Source organism: Drosophila melanogaster, chromosome 3R (genome assembly GCF_000001215.4).
Source record: "Drosophila melanogaster chromosome 3R".
Taxonomy (NCBI): Eukaryota; Metazoa; Arthropoda; class Insecta; order Diptera; family Drosophilidae; genus Drosophila; species Drosophila melanogaster.
This window is the reverse complement of record NT_033777.3, coordinates 9,911,348-9,932,399: the sequence shown is the minus strand read 5'-3', so window position 1 is coordinate 9,932,399 and position 21,052 is coordinate 9,911,348. Positions and strand designations below refer to the sequence as shown.

At 42.9% G+C, this 21,052-nt stretch overlaps 2 protein-coding genes across 9 annotated transcripts in view; both read right to left on the bottom strand.

Moving 5' to 3' along the window:
• Positions 1-21,052, bottom strand: part of Glut4EF (Glucose transporter 4 enhancer factor) — a 120,684-nt gene that overhangs the window by 62,965 nt on the left and 36,667 nt on the right. For 5 of the 8 annotated variants that reach the window (NM_001275515.1, NM_001275514.1, NM_001104264.4 and 2 more), the window contains exon 2: positions 1,855-2,036. In NM_001275515.1, the coding sequence (NP_001262444.1) occupies positions 1,855-2,036 (182 nt within the window). Of the gene's footprint in view, positions 1-1,854; positions 2,037-2,673; positions 3,484-21,052 lie in introns of those variants that run through there. The other 3 variants (NM_001260083.1, NM_001038952.2, NM_001144559.2) reach the window with 1 other exon arrangement.
• CG46467 (uncharacterized protein) overlaps positions 1-21,052 on the bottom strand; it is a 114,196-nt gene that overhangs the window by 56,477 nt on the left and 36,667 nt on the right. Inside the window, exon 2 of the mRNA NM_001382173.1 lies at positions 1,855-2,036. The gene's annotated coding sequence lies outside the window, so the exon portion shown is untranslated. The remainder of the gene's footprint in view (positions 1-1,854; positions 2,037-21,052) is intronic.

The following is a 21,052-nucleotide window of genomic DNA, read 5'->3' as shown; positions in this document are numbered from 1 at the left end:
GAAAAATACTTCCGCATTCGCAGGCGGCTTTCGAAACAATAACAAAAAAAAAAACAGCACAATGAAATAAAAACGAAGGGGCAACGGGCAATGATAAACTAAACTAACTGAAACTGCGGCAAAACCACCGGCAAATGGTCTCCTTGTTTGGTTTCAGTTTCACAACTACAGGGTGGCGTTCCCTTCGCCCCACCTACCCACCTATGTATGTACAATGTGCCACATGCCACATGCCGCATCTCGCGCTCGCCGGCATTGTAATTAATTAAATTAAACTGGCCCAGCGACTCGCGCTGAACTCAATTGAATTTTATTTGAATTTTATTACAACGAACGACACAATGAAGCCGAATCAGCAGAAGCAACTCTGTATTTCCTAGTTTTCCATTTTTTTCGGCAACAGCAACATAAGCTATAGTTGCCACTTGCAACACCAGCAGCAACAGTTGCAGGCGGAACAGCAACAATGCCGCATGACTGTAGTTTTAGTTTTTCCAGCTGTTTTTTGTTTCGACTTTGGATGGCCGGTTAGCATTTGCGACGCAATTCAAGTGACCAAACCCCTCTCCGCCGCAACGCGACCTCCTTTGAACCGCACACCCCTGGCTGGCTGGACATGTCGAGCCATATTTTGCCGCCTGCCTGCGCTTTTTGTTTTCAGCTCCCAAGTTTGCTCTTTTTCATTCTTTATTTTGATTATTATTGTTATTATTTTTATTATCAATTGAGAACGTGGCCGGCATTCAGCGCTGATGTTGCTGCTTTTTGCACACTTGACTAATAGTTTCGACTGCGGCGCGCGAGGCTTATCAATTGAAATTGAAATGGAATACGCAGCCATCAGTGGCGAGTGACAAACGCTCCAATTGTAAGTCGGAAATTTAATGCTCTACACTTGTCGTCACATTAATGGGGCCAAGGGACTAGCTGTGATATCTGTGATATATGCATGCATAGACAGATATGTTTTTGCCCAAAATGAACCTACTTCTGACCTCATTTTCCGTTGCATGGTAACACTACAAAAGGGACGCTAATTTGATTTGCTTGGTCACATTTAATTTGCTTGGAATTACAAAAGAATTCAGGATACCCAGTCCGGTCAGAAATAAAAGTTCCCCGTTTGATTAGAGCGCTCACTTAGACTATGACACCCGGCCCCCGACCGCCTGCCTGCGTAATCAAATGTTAGTGTTTCGTATTTTGTACTTTTTGTCGTCGCCGCCGTCTTTAAGTTCGACGTAGTCGTCGCGACGTCTGAGCGGGTAGTAATTGAAAATTTGAATTATTTTGCAATCAGCTGTCGTCCCAGTGGAATGGAGCATTGTGAAAGTCAGCGAAACGCGGGGGTGCTGCTGAGAACTCTTTATGTAAGTGCAGTTAAAGCGGCGTCTATGCTAAATAGCTGGGCGTGGCCGGTCGAGGGCGCAGCTGGCCGACAAGACGGAGACACAATTTTATTATAGATATTATACATGGATCGGTCGATGTCCGTGACTTGGTGGCCGGTTCCGCTAATTTGTCGCCACTTATAAATTATTGATATGGCCCAGTCTCCACAGACGCCAATCGTTGCATATTTATGCAAAAGCCGTAAGCCAAAGTCGAAGCACACAAAACGAACGAATAAAACTGCGATTAAAAACCGGGTAGGACCGGCAAAATGATTGGCCGTTCTTACTCAGGTAAACAGATATTCTGAGTGTTTACCTTAAGCTTAAACCAAGAGGTTTCGCCATTAGGTTTCTCTATTCCTGGGGCCAACCATCATGAATTGTGATTAATCTGGCATGATTTCTGTTTCCTATGCTGGTTTACTATACTATATTTGAGAAACTTAGCGTCTGTACTCACTTGTGCTGCGCCGTCAGCTGCGATGGCACCTCAATACTGTGTGTGGTGGTTCTGCGGCGTTCGCCACTCATGTCGGCGAGTCTGGCAAAGTCCGTGTCGCGATCCTGGTCTGCCAGACGGGCGGAGCGTCGCGATTCCAGCAGACGCACTTCCTCCAGTCGCTTCTTCAGCTCAATGGGTTCCTGCAAACGGAATGGGAAAAAGAGAACGGACTTGGGTTAGTCAGAAGCTTCTTATCGGCTGGCCTGGTGCTGTTCAACGGTCGCCATGAGTCACCCGCTGGAACAATTAAAGCGCACAACTTTATTGAGCATCCCATTACAAATTAATGACCCAGTGTGGGCACTTTAGAGCGATTCCTAATTGAGAAAACGGCGACATGGAACACATATTCCTGGGGGGGGTATCTGCATCTAACATTGTTGCATCGACATCCGTCACGCAAGGCGAGTGTTTCCCAATAATTGTAGTATCTATTCCGCGGCGAAATCCCTGGAAATCTGATTTGATAATAGGCAAAAACTATTTCCGAGAAGTGAAAAACCAATTAAATTATAGTTCACGGGGCAAAAACTAAGTACAAATTCAACGAGTGATTCAAGCTTAATTACAGACCATCGTAAGCAGTCCTTATATACATATGTATGAAACTACCTTAACCGGGTGAGTATGCAAAAAATTGAGAAATTAAATAGACCGTGGGCGCTTATTGAGAAACAAAGTAAAATTGCAATATCTGTGGGCAAACGGGGGAGGATAACCTTGAATGAGGTCACTTGGTAACAGTTGCGATATAGCCATATATCCTTATGCAATCACCTTTTAGCGTATTTTTCAAGATCTCGCCGCTTAGCAATTGATTGTGACACTTATTATGCCAAACATCTGCATTCAGTTATTTGTATATTGTATATTTTATTTATAAACTTTTCTCTATTACACTGCACCAGAACGAACCGCAACGAAATTAAATGAGACGAAAGGTAAGTGTATGGTTTCCCTTTTCGGTTTTATGTTGTTTCTGTTCTTTTTTATTTTTTGCTTCAATTTATTACGGGTGGATGGATACACTGGGCTTTAATTCGATATTCCGATACAATGTTACAATTTGTTTTTCGCGTCTGGGCAATTTGTTGAATGTGCGTTAATTGGGCACAAAAAGCCGGCCGGCTATATAACGGTATTCGGGGGAAAATACGTCAGCGATTTGCTTATGCTTTGCTTTGCGTATCTGACGGATACACGGCACGCACACTCACACTCTCTCGCACGGCGCGTGTTTATTTTTAATTATTCAAATTTTCGCTTGATCTTCTCTGCTTTCTGATTTTGCCGTTCTGAATTTGGGCCACTAGGCCTCCGTCGTTCCTAATTTGTTTTTATTTTATATCTCTGGTAAGTTGGCAGTGGTGAAACTCAGAACTCCACTCTCCACACTCCACACTCGACACTCCGCACTTCACTTGCACTTTTCGGCTGCCCGGGCTATTTGCTTTTCCACTCGGTTAGCTTGCTTTGCAGTTACTTTTTGCGATTTTCGGTCTTGCGAATTTTCAGTGTTTTGCGAATTTTTGTATCTTTGTATCTGCGGTCTGTTGGTGCGAAAGGTTCGCGCGCGCTTTAAAGAATGATTCTGTGCGCTGAAATCGCCGCGAAATCGCCGGTTTTCGTACTTCGGCTGGCGTTCGGCTTTTGCACTCGGCTCGCTCTCTCAATTTTCGCGACTGCGCTCTCTTGCGTCCATTTTCCGGTTTCTCACAACGTTTGTTTTTGTTCCTCTGCTTTGTGCTGGCCTTTCGCATGCTTTGCCGCAGCGCTCTCTTTCACACCAAAAAGGGGGTGAGAAGTGTGTGGCGCACTCTCTCCCCCGCAAAAAGAGCGGATTTACGTAACTCAAAGATACAAGTGATATCCAGTATCTTGAGTCTTTTCGCTGGCATCGCGTTGAAAAATAAAAAACTGGCTTTTCTTTCGTTTGCCGATCTGATCTCGCTTTGATTTAAGATTTAAGAGCTATTAACTCTGACTTAAGAGAAATATCTTCTGGTTTATGACGTCGGGATGACGAAAGCGCTTATTTTTCCCCTCTAATTCGCCTGGGTTTTTTACTGTTTACTGTTTTTTGTTTGCTGGCTTGCGCTTTTTAAGCTGAGCTCACGCTGGGATTTTTATACTTCGCAGGGGATTTCTGCTGGGTTTTAGGACTTAATGCCATCATCTTTATGCGGTGTTTATGACGGACACACTAAAAGTTGATGAAGCACTTGCACATGTAGTTCAGTGGGGCGGGAAAGAAAGGGGCCCGACGTAAAGTCCAACTCGTCTAACTCGAAACAGAATCTGCAGCATAATAAAGATCTACTTCGGGGGACACTAACACTGCTGACTTATAAACATTTCGTTTTTATTTTTTTTTGTAAAACTTGATTTATCGAAATCATGTGTAATTCTAAAGTAGCAGCGAGGTTGTTACGAGAGCTGTCCTATTAAAATGAATACGGAAGAATAATTGTAATATTTGAGATACTGCTAAAGATTAAAGTACTTTAAACTTATTTTGAAATTAATAAACTTTTTCTTCGTAAATTCGATTTTTATCTGGCTAAATATTCCAGTAGCATTGGAATTCAGCGAGAAAACTTCCAATGAAATCCTATGACAATTTTTTTTGTTGGAAAAACATATCAAAGCGAGGAAATGTTTTTCCTGCCACTTGACCCCGATTCCTGGTATTGAGTAAGGTCTGGTTCCTTATCAGGGAAAAGCTTTGGCAAAAATTCCACGGAACAATATGTTTGCTCGACGGTCTGGCCGACGGACGGAACCCTCAAAAACAATTATATGTATATCTTTCCCACAACCAGTTCTGGGTTATCGGGTCTTCTGCCGTGCCATCCGTGCTCAAGTGAAAGTGGAAACTTGTTTGTCATTCGCCTCAAGACGGAGATTAAGCAGCGGTCTTGACGAAACCGAGCGAGACCTCAATTTAAATTTTACGCGAAACCAAAATATTTGGTCAGAGAGTGAAATGCGGTTCTGTACGGTCAGACTACGATTATGCTGACCGAACCGCGAGCCGATAGCCGATGGAAGATAGCCGGCTATCTGGGACACCCTTTGGGCTGGCTACCTCGCCGCGAAAACACAACGAATATGGGCAAAACCACGCCCGCAGCCTGGGAATACAATTTTGGGTTAGGTTATAGGGGTAGGGGTACGATGATTACGATTCCACAGACAGAGTCATATGTTTGTAAGTATGTAGTTGCACTGATAAGCGCTGCAGATAAGGATGACCACGCCACAGGGGCGGGATATGGGCTGCGGCTGGTGAATTACGCTGGGCCAACAAAGATCGAACGATGCAGTACGTGTATCCGTCAGATACTTTTCGTAGTGCCTGCGCGCATGCACCGAAATATGTCACTTCACTCCTTCCCACCACCGATCAGCCTCATTATGTGTTTATCAGACAAGCGTGTGGAGCTTCCCCCTGCGATCCTCGCAGCCGATCACTTGGAAATGCGTGATCGCGTGCCGTAAACCTGAGACGCATGCGAATTCATCAGATAGTCGTAAATATTCTCCGTTCGCCTTCGGTGGCGAAATGAGTCGAAATGAGCTCAGTTTTTTTTTTTTTTTTTTTTTTTTTGGCAAACCGATCGAGCCGTGATTCGAAATTCGATTCGGAGTCGAGAATGTGTCGGAAGTGGGCCTAATTATGGGCTATCGATTGCGGTATATTTACACAAATATTTGCATAAAAAGAAATTTTATAATTTGTTGCCACTAAAAGTGATATCTATTCGCCGAAACCATAAAGTTATATTAACTGGGTATATTACCAATTGAAACCATTCACAGCTAGGACAATGGCACAGAAACCCAATGTAGCATAATTTATGAGTTTCCATCGAAGCACCCCTGTCGCAAAACCATCTCTGACCCATAACTTTGATCGCTCATTGCCCCGATCATCGTGCATCCCCTGGCAGCGTTAATGTCCAAGTGCACCCCCTGTGCGGCGTTGTGGCACCCCCCGCCGGATGGCTACCGCCATTGACAGCCAGTTAAACCCAATTAAAGGCTATCTGTATCTGTATCTGCATCTGTGTCTGTACGTACGACTGGCCAGCAAATTGCCGTATCCCCGACAGGCCCAGGTCCGGAGTTTGCTGTCCGCTTGCCTCATTTGTTTGACTAGCCCATGTTGGCTGTTGGTTTTTGGCCCAGAAGGTTGCTGCAGCTAATTGCCCATTACCTTGGGCCGAGGCAGTTTTTATTTTGTTTGAGCTAACTGCAGCAAGTCAAAGACTTTCAAATGCCAGTCGACCGAACGTCGTCTGTTGCCAGCTGCCGCCAATGACGACGTCGTCTTGTGCAATTATCCCCCTTTGCACTGGAAAGTAATTTCATGAGATTTACTTTAAAATGGCAATATAATATATAAAGAAATAAAAATAAATATTGCATATGAAAGTGCTAGCCAGATGCTACAACTCATTCGCAATGCAGTTAATAACATATTGTTAAAGAGTTGTAGTTGCTTAAAGATCTTAAGTCCAATTAATTGTAATTATATGAGCTCCTGCTGCACTTAGAATAGTAATTTTATTTACAGTGTAAACCCGGCTGCTGCAATTTTCGCAAGAATATGCGAGAGTTTGCCCACGTGCCAAGTCGACTTGAGCAGCGCAATTTGGGTTAATTGTCTGCGGATTAGGCAGCGCTCATTGTTGCATTGGGGCACAAAAAGCCGCTTAACGCCTGGCATTTCTGACACTCGCCGCCAAATTGTGGATATATTGGGGGCATATGGTGAGTGCAACACCCGCCTAAATCGTGGGCATATTGGCTATAGAGCAAATCGATCGAGAATCGACCATCGACTGACTGACTGGCTGGCTGAGTCAGCTGCGGATCGCTGAACGATAATAAATTCAGCCATTGTCATTTGAGGCGTTTCGAAAACGTAACATTCGCCTTCCGACTGGCGTTGTTTTTATTTGTTTTTATTTACCTTCGAAAAGTATCAGAATTTACGTAAGCCGTCATGTCTTCCGATCATGCAACTTCTGCAATTGCGCTTCAACTTGAATTGAAATGAAAATGAAAATCGCAATGGAATGGAATGAAAAACAGCCGGCTGAAATTGTAATTGAATGACAAATTGTCTTTGGATAGCGCACTGCATTTGAGCATGTGTGTGACTCAATATCGATGGTTTTAACAAGTATATGTATGTATATATTGACTGCCGGAAGCGTTTTTGTTTTCACAAAGGGCGTGGTAGAAACACCCGAATATCTCGAGTACCACCTCCCCCCGCATTTGCCAATCAACAAGTCAGGGCAAATGGAATTGAATATTGTTCGCATTTTTTTTTTCAGCTCGCTGTGTCTAAATTGAAAGCCACTTAACCCATTTCGAGCATAATGCGAAACAGTTTGAGCTGTCTAATGGCCGCCGAATAGAGAATGGAGAATGGCCGGGGAGCCTTGACTTGGTTATGCTTTATTAGATCACAGATGCGAACGAAGTTGTAGGGAAAATAATCAAGCGCAGCCGCATCCAGAAAAAGTCATTAAAGATACTTCCATTTTCCATTGGCAGTCGGCGTGCTATGTGGGTCATCATTATGTAACCCCAATCACTGTTTTTTTAAGCCAAATGAAAATCCTATATCTTCGAATATTTTCAATTTGCTTCGCTTTCGTAATGATGGTGGCTCTGGTCAGGTTTAAATTATGATGCAAACTGCAGGCACTTAACAAAACTGTCATCTTAAAACTAATTAACTAATAATAAAAAATTAAGTGAACAAAGATGCGCTTCTTCTTTAAACAGTTGAAACAGTTTCTTTTAAATCTCTTACTTTTTATGAGCAAATTTCAATGCATTACAAACCCCCTGCAGTTTTTTCCGGTGCAGAAAGCATTGAACACCTATCTAAAATCTCATATCGCCAATCGGTGGGTGGTAGTAGTTATGGTGCCACCCGCTGATTTTGGGGCTCAGTTCAAGTTGAACACTGTGAACATTATGCAAACAAGAGGTGCGGGAATTGACACATGACCAAAATCTGTACGTGCGGCGCAATGAAATCTCAATTAAGTTATTGCTGCATAATTCGTTTTCTAAGCCAGCAGACGCTTTCCCAAAAGGAAAAACACTTCGAAATCACCACCATTTTTCCAATTTTTTTGAGTTTCTAAGCAGCACGTACGTAACGTGGCTAACGGTTAATTTCGCTGGCAATTGTAGATTTAGTTTTCAGTTTTTTGTATTTTTTTTTTTAGTTGGCGAGACAGCTGAAAATCCGAAACATAAACATAACTGTAATTGCGGCGTAATTGCCGAGGATAGAAGCGGAAAACGAAAGTGCATCGAAATAGTGGAAAAACCAGGCGGGAAAATCGGAGGAGAATTTGTATAATTGTGACCCGAAACAATTTTAAATGCTTCACAATTTCAATCAAAGCGAATCGAATTTGTTTTACCATTTTAGAAAGCACCCGTTTGTATTTGATACTATTTTTTTGAAGGGGTGGCTGCGATTATTGTGGCGCTGCAACAATGAAATTGAATTTGATTTCTTGATCGTCGAGCACTCGACGGAACCAGACTTTGTGTGGAGTGTCTGCTTTAATAAGCCAACAACAACTGGCGGGTGAAAGTAAAAAACCGAAAAAGTGAAACAAAAACCAAGGCAGCAACGTCTCGGCTTTCATGGGTATTATGAAACGCAAGTCGCTCGAGCATTTGGAGTTGCAAATAGAAAAAAAAAAAAAAAAAAAAACAAGAGGAGAAGAAGAAGAAGAGAGGCGGGGCAGGTGAAGCCGCCAGGTGAGCAGACAAGCTGGCAAGTCATCCAAGTAAGTTGCGCAGGTGCGAGAAACTTTCAGCGAGAAAAACGCCAACGGCATTGACTCCATCAAATTGGGGCTTAAATTCAAATTCAAATTCGAATACGAATTCCACTCGTTTGCAAGTTGAATCGATGGCGTTGTTCGCACTTTTTGGTCAGAAGAGCGTATCTTTGGGCCATAGACGCATTCGCATTAACAGTTAATTGCCAAAGTGGATGCTGATGGTCGTCGAATGATGGAGTACGCGATAGCAACTGGAGGCTACACGATTGACTTGTCAATCGCTCCAAAGTGGATAATCTACTCGAAAATAATCTCAGCATTATGTCCTCTATTATAAAAGTTTTCTGTATAAACTAGATCCAGCTAAAGTTTTCTAGTCTTGCACCTTTTCAGACATGACACACTTACATTCTCACTCGAATACGCCATTTTTTTCAAACTTACATTCGTATACCCCATATTTTCTATCTCTGTAACTAATCGCTGGCGTTCAAAAGTCTTTACAAAAAATACCATTTCAAGTGGCAGATTGATGTTCGTCAGTTGTTGTGGCGCTTGAAAATCGAATGTGGTAGCTGGTGCTCGGGGCATGCCGCACAAAATGCCGGTTGCTTCTGTATTGTTACCACTGCCGCTGCGCCCCAAAACCCCACACCAAAACTACCGTTATGTCTGCGCTGCGATTGTTTGTGAGTGTGTGTGTATGTGTCTATTTGCCGGCTACCTGCTGATTTCCAAACATTAACTTAATTTTTTCCCATTTTTCCTCCACCATCGCTGGCACTGCGGAATTAATTATGCGTTTGCGCTCAATTTGTAGCCCAGGTAATTTACCATACAGGTGGAGGTGATCAAGGGGGCGGTGGGCTGGCTGGGCGTGGCTAGACGAAGTTGTTGCAGGTGAAAGATTTGCGGGTGGCTTCCCATTCGGCTTGCTTTACGCTTTTGGAGTTTGAGTTTCACAATGGATTGAAATCGCGCCTCGGGCTCTTTGGAAAAATCTCGACTTGTAGTGGTAGGCTGATAGCAAATAAAGATTTTAATTAAGCGATTGGCCGAACTCAAATTGATGGCCAATATAAGCGGTCTGCCAGCTAGATGCGCTTTGTGTGTTTGACCCATGGCTCATAATATATTTGGTTAATTAATTTCCCAGTGGGGCACACTCCGGTGAAAGTGCACACTGAGAGATGAATGAAGGTATCTTGAAGATAATGAGCATAGGGCTGCAACTCATACGCCTCGTTGTCATCTGCGGCCACGGGGCGTATGAGCAACGCTGTGCCTGCAGCACTCTGCTCCGCTTTTCCAATTCAATCTTCCACTTGGAACAACTATCGCCTGTTCTTGATTTTTCAATTTTCTCCTGCTTTATGACTGCTCGCTTTCCACCATCACATAGATACACTCACACACTTTGCATTTGTTAATGCCAAGGTGGCAAAGTATCTATTAGATGCCGTTAACTATAACTGCGGTCTTTTTATTCGCTGCCAACACGCAGCTCGTTTTTTTTTTGTGCTTTAAAAAAGACACAATTACGCGGCAGGAAATTGTGAATTAGAAGCAGCGGCGATGCTTTCGGGATCCAGTTGCATTATCCTGCGGCAACGATTAGCAAACTGAATGCCATATATTGCCCCTATTCTACTTTATTTGCACGCGACTATTTGTTTGCCGGGCTGCTTTCAATGGAATATGTAGTCATAAAAGTTAATGATTTCCAAATTGGACATTTGATAAGCCCAAAATGCATAGGGACATGACAAAAATCGTGTGTCATTATCGTGTTGGTACGAGAGTGCGCTTTCCTTGCCACCACAGACAACACCAGTTTGGTGGAGTAATGAGTCGCAATGTGGGCCAAAACTCATGGGGCTATGCAATTATGTTTCCGAGTTTGAGTTTCAGCGAGTAGGAGAACGTAACGAGAACTGTGCCAAGGCGGTCCGAAGTCTTGGCCAACTCATATGGATAAATAGATAGATAGATAGATAGATGGTTGGATGGAGTGGAGTGGAGTGGAGTGGAGTGGAGTGGAATGGTATGGAATGGAAAAGCCAGCATATAATAATTATGTGGCTTCACTTTTGACATTTCGCCTGCATCCGCTATCTCCAGCCGGGCAATTGCATCTCTGGCCAGAACAATGGGAACAATGGGGCTCGACGCGGCTCGGCCTGGCCTGGCACTGAATTAGCATTAGCATTAACCCGGAAACTTACGCAGCTGTGCGCGGGATCTGAAAAGTGAGTCATGTTGCATATTCAAATAGCGAGTATAGCCATGCTGCACGTTGCACTTTTGCAGGTGTGGCCTGTCCCAGTTGGATGCCGGCGGAGTTGCAAATTAACTTGTTTGCCATGCGATTAGATGCCGCAAATTTATGGTTTATATGATTTTGGTCAACCAAGCGGCAAGTGGGTCAGGCATACAGTACGTACACATATGCTGAGAAGATTTTCCCGGCATTCCTCTTCTCGATGCTCTGTGACCCACTTGCCAAACGGAAAGTGAAAACATGGCCGTACGGCGGCAGCTGGCCTTAATTGATATTTGGGCCATTCCGTTCGCCAGTGGCAAGAAACTAACAAAAAAAAAAAAAAACTTATAAAATTCGCAAACTACCCAAGCCACAATGCAAAATGTTTGCCTTTTCGGAATGGGGATTGGGAATTTTGGCATGCCAAACGAGTTGGAAAGTGCGAATTTTTGCACGTCTCGGTATTAGCATAAAACGCAAAACCAAATGCAAAATATAAAATGAGCAAAAATCAAAACTACAAAAGACCTTAGACTCAGTGGAGGATTTGAAGAAACAGTCGTTTTATGCGCCAAATGTGCCAAAGTTATAAAAGCAGTGCTATTTATACATTTAAACAGCTTCATTAAAGTAGCAAATTGCATAATTGTTGGCTAGCCGCAGAGTGTTCTCTATAAGTTTAGATTATTTCCATATATAGTTTTAGACAAGAAAACAAAATCCCAGAGCAGCATAGTTTCTAAAGCTACTTTCATTAAATTAGCCTAAGTAGTTGTTAAAAAATCTTAAAAATGTCTTGCTAATTTCTAAAATTCTTGATTTCAAACTTAAAAGCCCAACATTTTTACGACCTTCATGCTGGCACAACTTGATCAGAAATAACTCTAGGCCAGGAAATCATAATCAAGTTTTTGCATCAGAAAATAAATAAAGCCGGCCCGCAGATAAGCAGATATGTGAGGCGGCAAAACAGCTCTATTCCTGCTTAAACCCCTGCCTTCTTCTTCCAACAAATGTTGCTATATCTCAACTGAAGCTCGGACTTCACACCGATTTAACACTTTCGAGTGGCTATATGTGTTTATGCATCTAAGGCTAAGTGCCGGCGAGGGCCAACAGAGTAAAACAAAAAAGGCTAAGGCTAAGTGAAAAAAAAGTATCTCATGGATGCGCCGTATCTGCGCCTGTGCAGCCAGCAAACAGCTGCTGATGAGCTACGCAAACAATGATTGGCATTCGTTGTTATCTCTCATGCCTTGTCGAAGTATTTGCACTCTTTGAGAATTGCCAAGATGCGAAGGAGGCAGCATCGGCGGCTTTGAAAACTTTTCAAATTGTTGCCCATTTGCCATGATATGCCGTGTGGCATGCGGCATGTGGCATGGGGCAACTGCCACTGGCGACTGGCACCACTGGCACTTGTTGGAAATAGCTTAAAGCCGGGCTCGTGCAAACTAAAGTTTAATTAAGGAATCGCCCTGCGTCGTACCAAAGAAACTTACCGACCAACTACATAATTAAAATCCGATCCCAAAGCCAATCAAATGGCAGTCGATGCCACATGAAACAATAAGGAAGTGCTTCACTTACCACACGCCAGATGGGGAATCAAACTCACTAAGTATCTAAGGGTTTACCAAATCATCGAACACTTTGGCAATACGCACCTGCAACGAAAGAGAGCAGAAAATAAGTGGGTTAAAACGCTGTGTTTAACTGTTCAATAAAAAGTGGCAACATAATGTTGCATTTAAATGGCAACAGCAGGAACCCCGGTGATTGTAACTTTGCCCGAGAGTTGATTTTTTACAATTTTATTTATTTTTCGCAACAGCTGTTGCCGGCTATTTTTGTTGCTGATGTTGCCGGTAAACACCTGTAAGCCACAAATCGCAAGTCGGCCCCACGAACTGGCAACAATTGCCGCCATAAAGCAGTTGGATTGTTTAAGTTGTTGCATAAAAGCCAAGTTGCTCCCACTTTCAGCCAAGAAGTGGGAGAAGAAATCGCCGGCTTTTGTTGCCGTGCGAAAAAAGTGAAAGTAATGCAACAAACTTACACACACCGTACAACAACAATGGCCAAAACGGTAGCCAATAAGCCATAAACAACAAAAGCCAACAACCATTCCCAACTGGCAAAAACTAACAGAGAAGTTGGAGAAACGAAAAGTTTCCACAGGTGAATGAATCCGAATGCAAGTTTTAATTCGAGATGCATTCTCGAATGAAAATGACCGGATAAAGATACGAAAAACACTGCAGTTGAGTTGTCAAAACTAACGAGCATTACTAAATGCCCAGAAATCAATGGCTTCATTCGCATTTCAAATGCGGAAATATTTACCTTGGGCGCGAGTAAATACAGGCAAACATGGCCAACAAGTACCTAAAGGTGTGTGTTTGTGTAGGTTTTTGTGGTCGAAACGGAGGTGGATTTTGCGGCTGTTTATTTGCACAAACTGTTAGCGTTGGTATGAACATGTATCTGCCTTCCGCTATTTATCATGCAGATACGCCTTGACAATTGAGCAAAATGCAGATATAAATAACTACCAAGTGGAGCGAAACACCAGTGGAGATTTATGACTTCGATCAGTAGAAAGTCAAGTTGAAATATTCTTTGTTAGTGCCGACATCCAAAAATATTCTTATAATAATTTAAGATGTAGTCACATAGATTTTCGTCGTAAATGTATCGTTGACCTTTGACCCGGTCAAAAATATTTAACCAAACTCTTGTCTCAACATAGATAGATACACACAAGTATCTGCGGCCAGGTTTCGGCGCATTTCCCCAGCCGCTCAACACCTTTTTTCCCCGGAATTCTCAAACATTCTGACCGCAGTCAATGATTACGATCCTCTCCTCTTTCTTCTGTCCACTCTTGCATACCTACATATTTACTGGGCTTTTATCTTTGTCTTTTGCTGGGGCATAAATATATTTTAACACAGGTTCAAGCGGCCTAATTAGAGGGCCTCTCACAGCCGGATAGCCACTTCATTTCGAGACAACTGCTTGTAATTAAAGGCGAATACTCGGATACTCCAATACACACGAATACTTGAGAACGAGCCTGTTAATTTATTCAAACTCGTTGAAGTCGCCGAAATGAAATGGTGAAAGATACTCGAGTACCTAAAAATAGTCACGTGGTAGAATGTCGAATGCACCCAAGAGAGTTTCCCTCGCGGAGTTCTTGGTTCTGTGTGCTGCGTTGGTTCTTGCCCCTTGCTCTTCCCCCGGCAGGTTTTCCCCCCCGCTTTTCCAACGCGTGGAAATGTTAATGGGGTCATTTGCCCGACTCGTCGGCACATCGAAGGCGAAAAAGGCTGCTTGAGATGGCCTCAAGTGCATTTATTTAAATTTCACGCTTTGGTCGCGACATCGATTGTGGAGTCAAACCGCTCTATCTTTAATGCCTTTTGTTTATGGAAATTTGAAATTAAATGTGTTTTTATATTTGGTAAAATATGAAATTAATTAGGCGTTGCACACAACCCAAATGTAGTAAGGGGGAGTGGAATACACCGAAATATTGCACTTTTGATGCGCTATTAATAAGGAAGGCAATTCAAATACCCATTCAGTAACTATCAGTGACATTCGTTTTGCAACAGTCGAATTGCATCATTTTGCACCTGCATATCTGGCCAGCAGAAAGTTTTGCTCAATTGGCAGTGATGGCCAACAACTGTTAGCAAAGTGAACAACTGAAGCGCTTATCAGTCGGCGCGTCGAGTTGAGTCGAGTGTTTCGTAATATTTTTGGCCCGCTCTTATCTCAAAAAAAAAAAAAACAAAAACAAAAACAAAAACCATTCAGTGCAAGCCAACAACAAAGGCCGAAAACAGGCCCGACTTCCGCTGGCAGTTTGGTTTGGCTATCGCTGCTCACGTGCTTGCTGCATTGAAAGTGCTGAAAGAAGTGAATACACATATGTACATTGGGCTTTTGGCCCGATTAGCCAGAGGGCTATCACTACAGCTGTAGTATCTGCCATTTAGCGGAACGCATTCACTTGCGTTCCCCTTTCTTGGGGTCTTTGTTATGCTATATAGTCGCCATATCATCGGCACACGTGTCATTCGCAAATCGCGACTTTGGCACGTCCCACATTTAGCGAAAATCCCTCGATCTTGCAGCCTGACATTAATCTCAATTTTTGCATTTTTCGCACACCTGCGTGCTCTTGAAGTCGCAGCAAATCGCCGGCAATCTTTTTACACTTTTGTTGATTTATTTTATTTTTTTTGTATTTTTTGTAAAATGCGCAGAATCACAGACAATTGTTCGTGTCTTTCGAGTTTTATTTCTAATTAGCTCATTATATGCGACTTAATTGCTCATTGTCGTTACTCGGTTCTCTAATCGTCCACGGGCATTCGATTGCAGATACAGATGCAGATGCATCGCTAGCGAATCTAAATGCGCAGTTGACAATCGCCCTCGCGGATAGCGATAACTTCAAATGGATTGCCTCCGATCGCCAGCGTTCCCATTTCACTATTTCAATCTGATTTTGTTATATCTACCAGTAATGAGGCTCTCTTAAGCAGCTTAGAACATTTTCTTAAAACTAACGTATCTATTGGTTGTTTTAAACCAGAAAACCACGAAGAGGCAAGCTAAGAATGCATAAAATTATATTTTTGAAAGTAAATGCCCAATGTGGAGTGGCAGACATTTCGCAGAGATTCATTCATTTCCTTAACCCCCCATTTCCCCCCACCGCTTAGGTGAAAATTTCTTGAGTGCTTTTTATGCACACGTTCAACAATGAGGAAATCTTTACGAGCACATCTGCCGCATAAAGTGTCCGACTTTTGGACCTACCGTCGGTGGCAAAGAGTTAAGAGCCGGCTGGCTGCATCGCAGTCGCGGTCCAAGTCAACTTGTTGTAGCCGGCAATTAATTACGCCGGTTGACAGTCAACTCGGGCTGCTGTTTCGCCAGCGGTCGCTTTACTATTTGATCTTTGCACTTCGATAGCGGAACGTAAGTGGGGGGTGAGATTGGGGAAATATGTGGCAGAGCCACGCCCACTTCGCCACCCTGAGTGTGACAGTTTTAGAAAGAAAAAAAAAAAAAAAAAAGAGAAGAGAAGAGGGAAATGCTGGACAACTTGACACTTGTAAGTCGCGCTAATTGGTTTCGGGAAATCCAAGACTCATATTTATAAGTCATTAGCTACAGGTCTACTACACTAATTTGCTTGCCCCCAATCATCTGGGGGTTTTTTTTTTTTTTTGGGAATGGGGTCAACTTGGCAGGAGGAAAACTGTCGAAGCGTTAAGCAACTAACTGCGAGGCAGGTTCAAGCAGTTGGGGCAATCAGCCAGCCACGGCACAATAAAAAAGAAGAGGAAATAAGAAATGGGAAAATAAATAACAATAACAGCGGGCCCTTGTTTATGCAACTCACGCATCGGAAAAGTCTAGAGAAATTCTTCTCCTTTCCACCGACAGTTTGGCGTTTTGTTTTACATCTCACCGTTTTGGGTGGCCGAGGGGGCGGAGGGTTACGGGTGGGGGTTAATGGAAAAACTTTGGATTCAATTAGAGAAGAGCGCCGAAGGGCAGGCGACACAGACAAAGATACAAAGATACAGCGACATAGAGACAGAAAGATACAGTTAAGGCATTCGACTGTGAAGTTCAAATTACAAATTGGGTAACAATTGTAGAACTCGCAACTAATAAACGATATTTCTGAACTCTTGACTTGCGCTCCATTCTATGCCATTCCAATTCCAATTCCAATTCCAATTCCAATACCAATTCCAATTCCGATTCAATCAAGCAGCCAGGGCCACAATTATGTAATGTTCGCGTCGAGTGCCTAGATGTACATATCTATGTACAATATATAGCGTATCTTGAGAATCGAGTGAGCGGGACAAGGTCTCGCCTAAGCCATCTATTTGGCTGTCAGCATTTGGGGTCTTTAAGCCGCACAGAAATGTAAAATGTATACCGAGCAACGAAAAAATGAATAATGAAATGAACAAAAACTGAAAATTGTTTACAAAACGATACGCTTGGCCTCAGCGACACCCGGGAGACCCAAAGTCGGGCCAAATGGGCGCCACTCCCAGAACTCCGATCGCCGAACTCCAAACTCCAAATCCAGTTCAGAAAAAAAGCTTGAAAACCCGAAAAGCGAAAACCGCGCAGGCGCGGCAGTTTTACTTTTTCGTTTACCGTTTTGCCTGCTTGCCACATAAATTATGCAGCAAACTTTATGCAAGCCGCAGAGTAAAAAAAAAAAAAATGAAAAAGACAAAAATCCAGCTTTGCATACTTGCAACGTCTGATTAATTTAATAGTTTATTCCGCACACTTTTTCGTGTCTGCTGGGGAAAATGACATTTAAGTATCATATGCCTTAAGTTTGCAACAAGTGGGGGTATTTTATTTTAATTCAAACCGAACATCTGCCATGTTCGCGCCCTTGTAGATGAATATCTTGGCATTAAGCAACACCACACTTACCAACATTTTACACGGAATGGATAAAAAGTGTTTGGAATACGGGGTTTGCTCGTCGGGAGCATGCAATTTTCCAATTTGCTTAATTGCCTCACTTTTTGCCAGCGAGCAATTTTATTGTGCCACAACTAATGGGAAATGGGAAATGGTGGGGGGCAAATGTTTGGTCTTGAGACGGGTTTTTCGAACGACACACAACAAATCATTTTTGAATAGCCAAAACGGAATTCTAATTGAGTAATTAGCTAACTTTGTTGCCCTGAACTACTTTCGAATGAGTTTTCCATTTCACATTTTCGATTTTCCGTTTTCACACACATTAAATGTATCTAAATGTGTCACATATTTACGGCATTCTGCGTGGGCGGCCGGCTATCAAACCGAATTCAAAATTTACATATTACGATCAAATATGCAGCTGCATTTGTGGCCACACAGATACATACTTACGAAGATACAAAGATATGGGGTATGTGTTTGATGTTGCCCCTCGAATGCCGACACCCACACACATTAACCTTCTCTTGATTCACTTTGAGCAATTTAATTAGCCATGAAGGCCTGCGACCGGCCGCATGAATCACTTAGCCAAATAGCGCTTCTTAACAACTTTGAAAGCCGATTTGGCCAACAGGGCGGCATTATGATTTTCCGCCCTTCCGCTGGTCGGTTGTAATGCACTTTAAGTTTGAAGCTCGGCTAATGGATGCCTTCGCAAAGTTGCGTTTCCAGCTCCTGACTGAATAATATTACGAAAACCCCTCTTCGCTTTCGATGACAAATTTGGCCAAAATGATTTTCAGTTCCAGCCGCTTAAAAATGTCTCAACAAGCGGATGAGAGCGTACCGAAATCTCAAGATTGATTCACTCGAGTGGCACTTGAAAGATGCCCGGATTCGGGTTATTCAAAGTGCATGTTAAATTAATTATGCGCTGAAAATAAAAAGCCAACACGAGCAGCAAAACAAAAATTAACCCAAATGCGGCGTTTACTCAAACAAAAGGGAACAAAAGCCGTTCAAGTAGCTGCTCAAGTCATTTCGATTTTTTCGCTTTTGCAGCAGTCGGGGCAAAAAATGTTTTAACACTTTAAGCAGACGACAAGCCGATAAGGAGGAGCTACCAAAAAATCAAGGAAACATATTTATGTGTTATGAGAAGGGCCAATTTAGGGTCGAATTGGGAAATACCCTTCCAAATTAAAATGATGAAAATTGTTATTAGCAAAATCAGCAGAAACAATCAGACATGCTAGAAATAATTAACAAATAAAATTAAAGAAATGCGTTCATGCATTTCCGAGTAATTGGCTTGTTTTTGTACCAGCTGATTACCAAAATTCCATTACCCCCCACTAGGGTATAAAAATCAAAATAAGACCGCCAGATCGGTGTGCGTCCAGGAACAATCGGCCCACATGGAGATCGGACATCAATTTATTAAGAGTTGAATGCCATTCGTAAGGCTGCTTGGACTTATCGCGATCGGAACGGCCGATGTCTTGGCCTGGTCATTTGCTTAAATGAGTTGGCAAATAAATAAACACGACTGCAAGTGTGCAGGGAAATGCGGATTACATGCGAGCCAAAAACAAAAGGCCAGCGGTAAGACGGCTCAGGCAAAGTGGGTGTGGCCCAAAAGGTGAAGGAGCCAACAGGCAAAGCCACTTTCAGCCGGATTAAATTCAATTTTATGACCCCTACTCTTCTCTTCGCTGACTGCCTGCACTTGCATGGGATTTTTCTTTTGGTTTGGCTCGCTTTGAATTAGCCAAACGTCATAATAAAACCGTTTAATTTGCCCGTTGTGACATTTTAGTGGCAATTAAATCGAGGATAGGTGACTTTGTTGCATGCAGCCCCGATCGCGAGTTGTTCGTTGGCCAATTTTGGTCAGCAAGCCGGCCGGTTGAAGCCGGCCATAAACCAGCTGTCTCGAAACTCCGATTGCATTTTCCACTTGGCAGCTCCAAATTTGGCCATTCGTCGTACGTCGCTTGTTGTTAGCTGCTTGCTGTTAGCTGTTAGCTGTTTTGCCGGCCCAGACAATTTGGCATTTTATGCAACTGGCCGCTGCAATCGGCTGCAACTCTTTGGATTTTCTGTTGTCATAAGACGGCCGACTTAGCTGATTCCACTGAGTGTCGGCTCGGGTTTGAGTTCGAGTACGAGTTGTCCGAAAGGCGAGTCATCAACTTGGCCAGACAAACATTAACGCACTCCAATTTGGTAATAAACCCACAACGAAAACAGGCGAAATGCAGGCGCTTCTCTTTTAGCCGCCGAGTAAAAGGCTAATTGAAGTGGAAACAATGACCTTTCCTTGTGTAAATTAGTCACAAACAATTTGTGTGGTGGCACTCGCGTTTAAATGCCTGTGCCCAAATAAGGTTAACTCTGTTAAATATTTATTAAGTGACTCGACTTAAAAGTGATGGATTTGAGATGCGATGCGGGGACGTTGACTTGGTAAACAAACAGATATAACTGGTAAATAAATCACTATCTGAGTACGAAAATCTACTCAGCCTGCTTGGCATAACAATTCGGATGAAAAGAATATAGTTAAATTTAGCATGAACAAATTTTCCTAATCGGCTTAACCATGTTTTACACCCTAAGTCTAAGTAACTACACTAACTATGATTATTTTGATCCATACCAGAAGCAAAAAGATAAGCTAATGGCCAACATCGTTTTATGAATCAGCTAACGGAGTTTAGGATCAGCTACGCTGATCATTGAGGTAATTGCAGGCCGCAGGTGAACTTCAGATCGATCGAAGATCACCATTAGAACAAAGATCTGACTGAACTGATCTGAGAATATTGTATACACTCGTATATACCCATTTCCTTGTTGCGTTCACTCCATTGGCAATTGTGTGTTGCCACATCGTGATATGGTGGACGTATGGCCGACAAGCTCGATGCCATATTTGTGGTAATATGGTATTGCTATCCTCGGCGTGTTCGAGGCTAATCAGTCGCTTGTCGATCGCGAAAAACATGCAAACTGGTAAGTGGTAAGAGGTGTATATGCGATATCGAGCTGCATTATACACATCCACATACCGTTGCCACATCAAAGTCAATGCCACCGGGCAGCCGAAGCCACGCAGCTCATTAATCAATGCCTCGCAAAACAAAGAAATAAAAAACAAAAAAAAAACACTAAGTAGCGACACTTCCTCAACCACTCACGCCCCCCAGCAAATGTCGAGTTAACTGAAACAATAAAGATGATGCCGATGAGACTGCTGTTGTTGTCTTTCAGAGGAACTTCTAATTACTCGTTAATTTTCTGCTTAGTCGCCATCGCCAACCCCTCTGAATGATTCACTTGTCAATTTCGTAAATTATTACCTCATGCCCCATGTTGCCTTGCTGAGCGTTGGAAGGAGAAAAAAAAAACATGGTAATAAACAGGGAAAAATGGCAAGGAGACAGCAAGAAAAATGCATTGCCATTGGTGGCAGGGGTAGGGACAAGTGGAAACAAAAGCGAATCAAGTTAATTGCCGTTAATTTCGCCATGGCACATTGGTAACAAGGAAGGTCGCCGTCAAC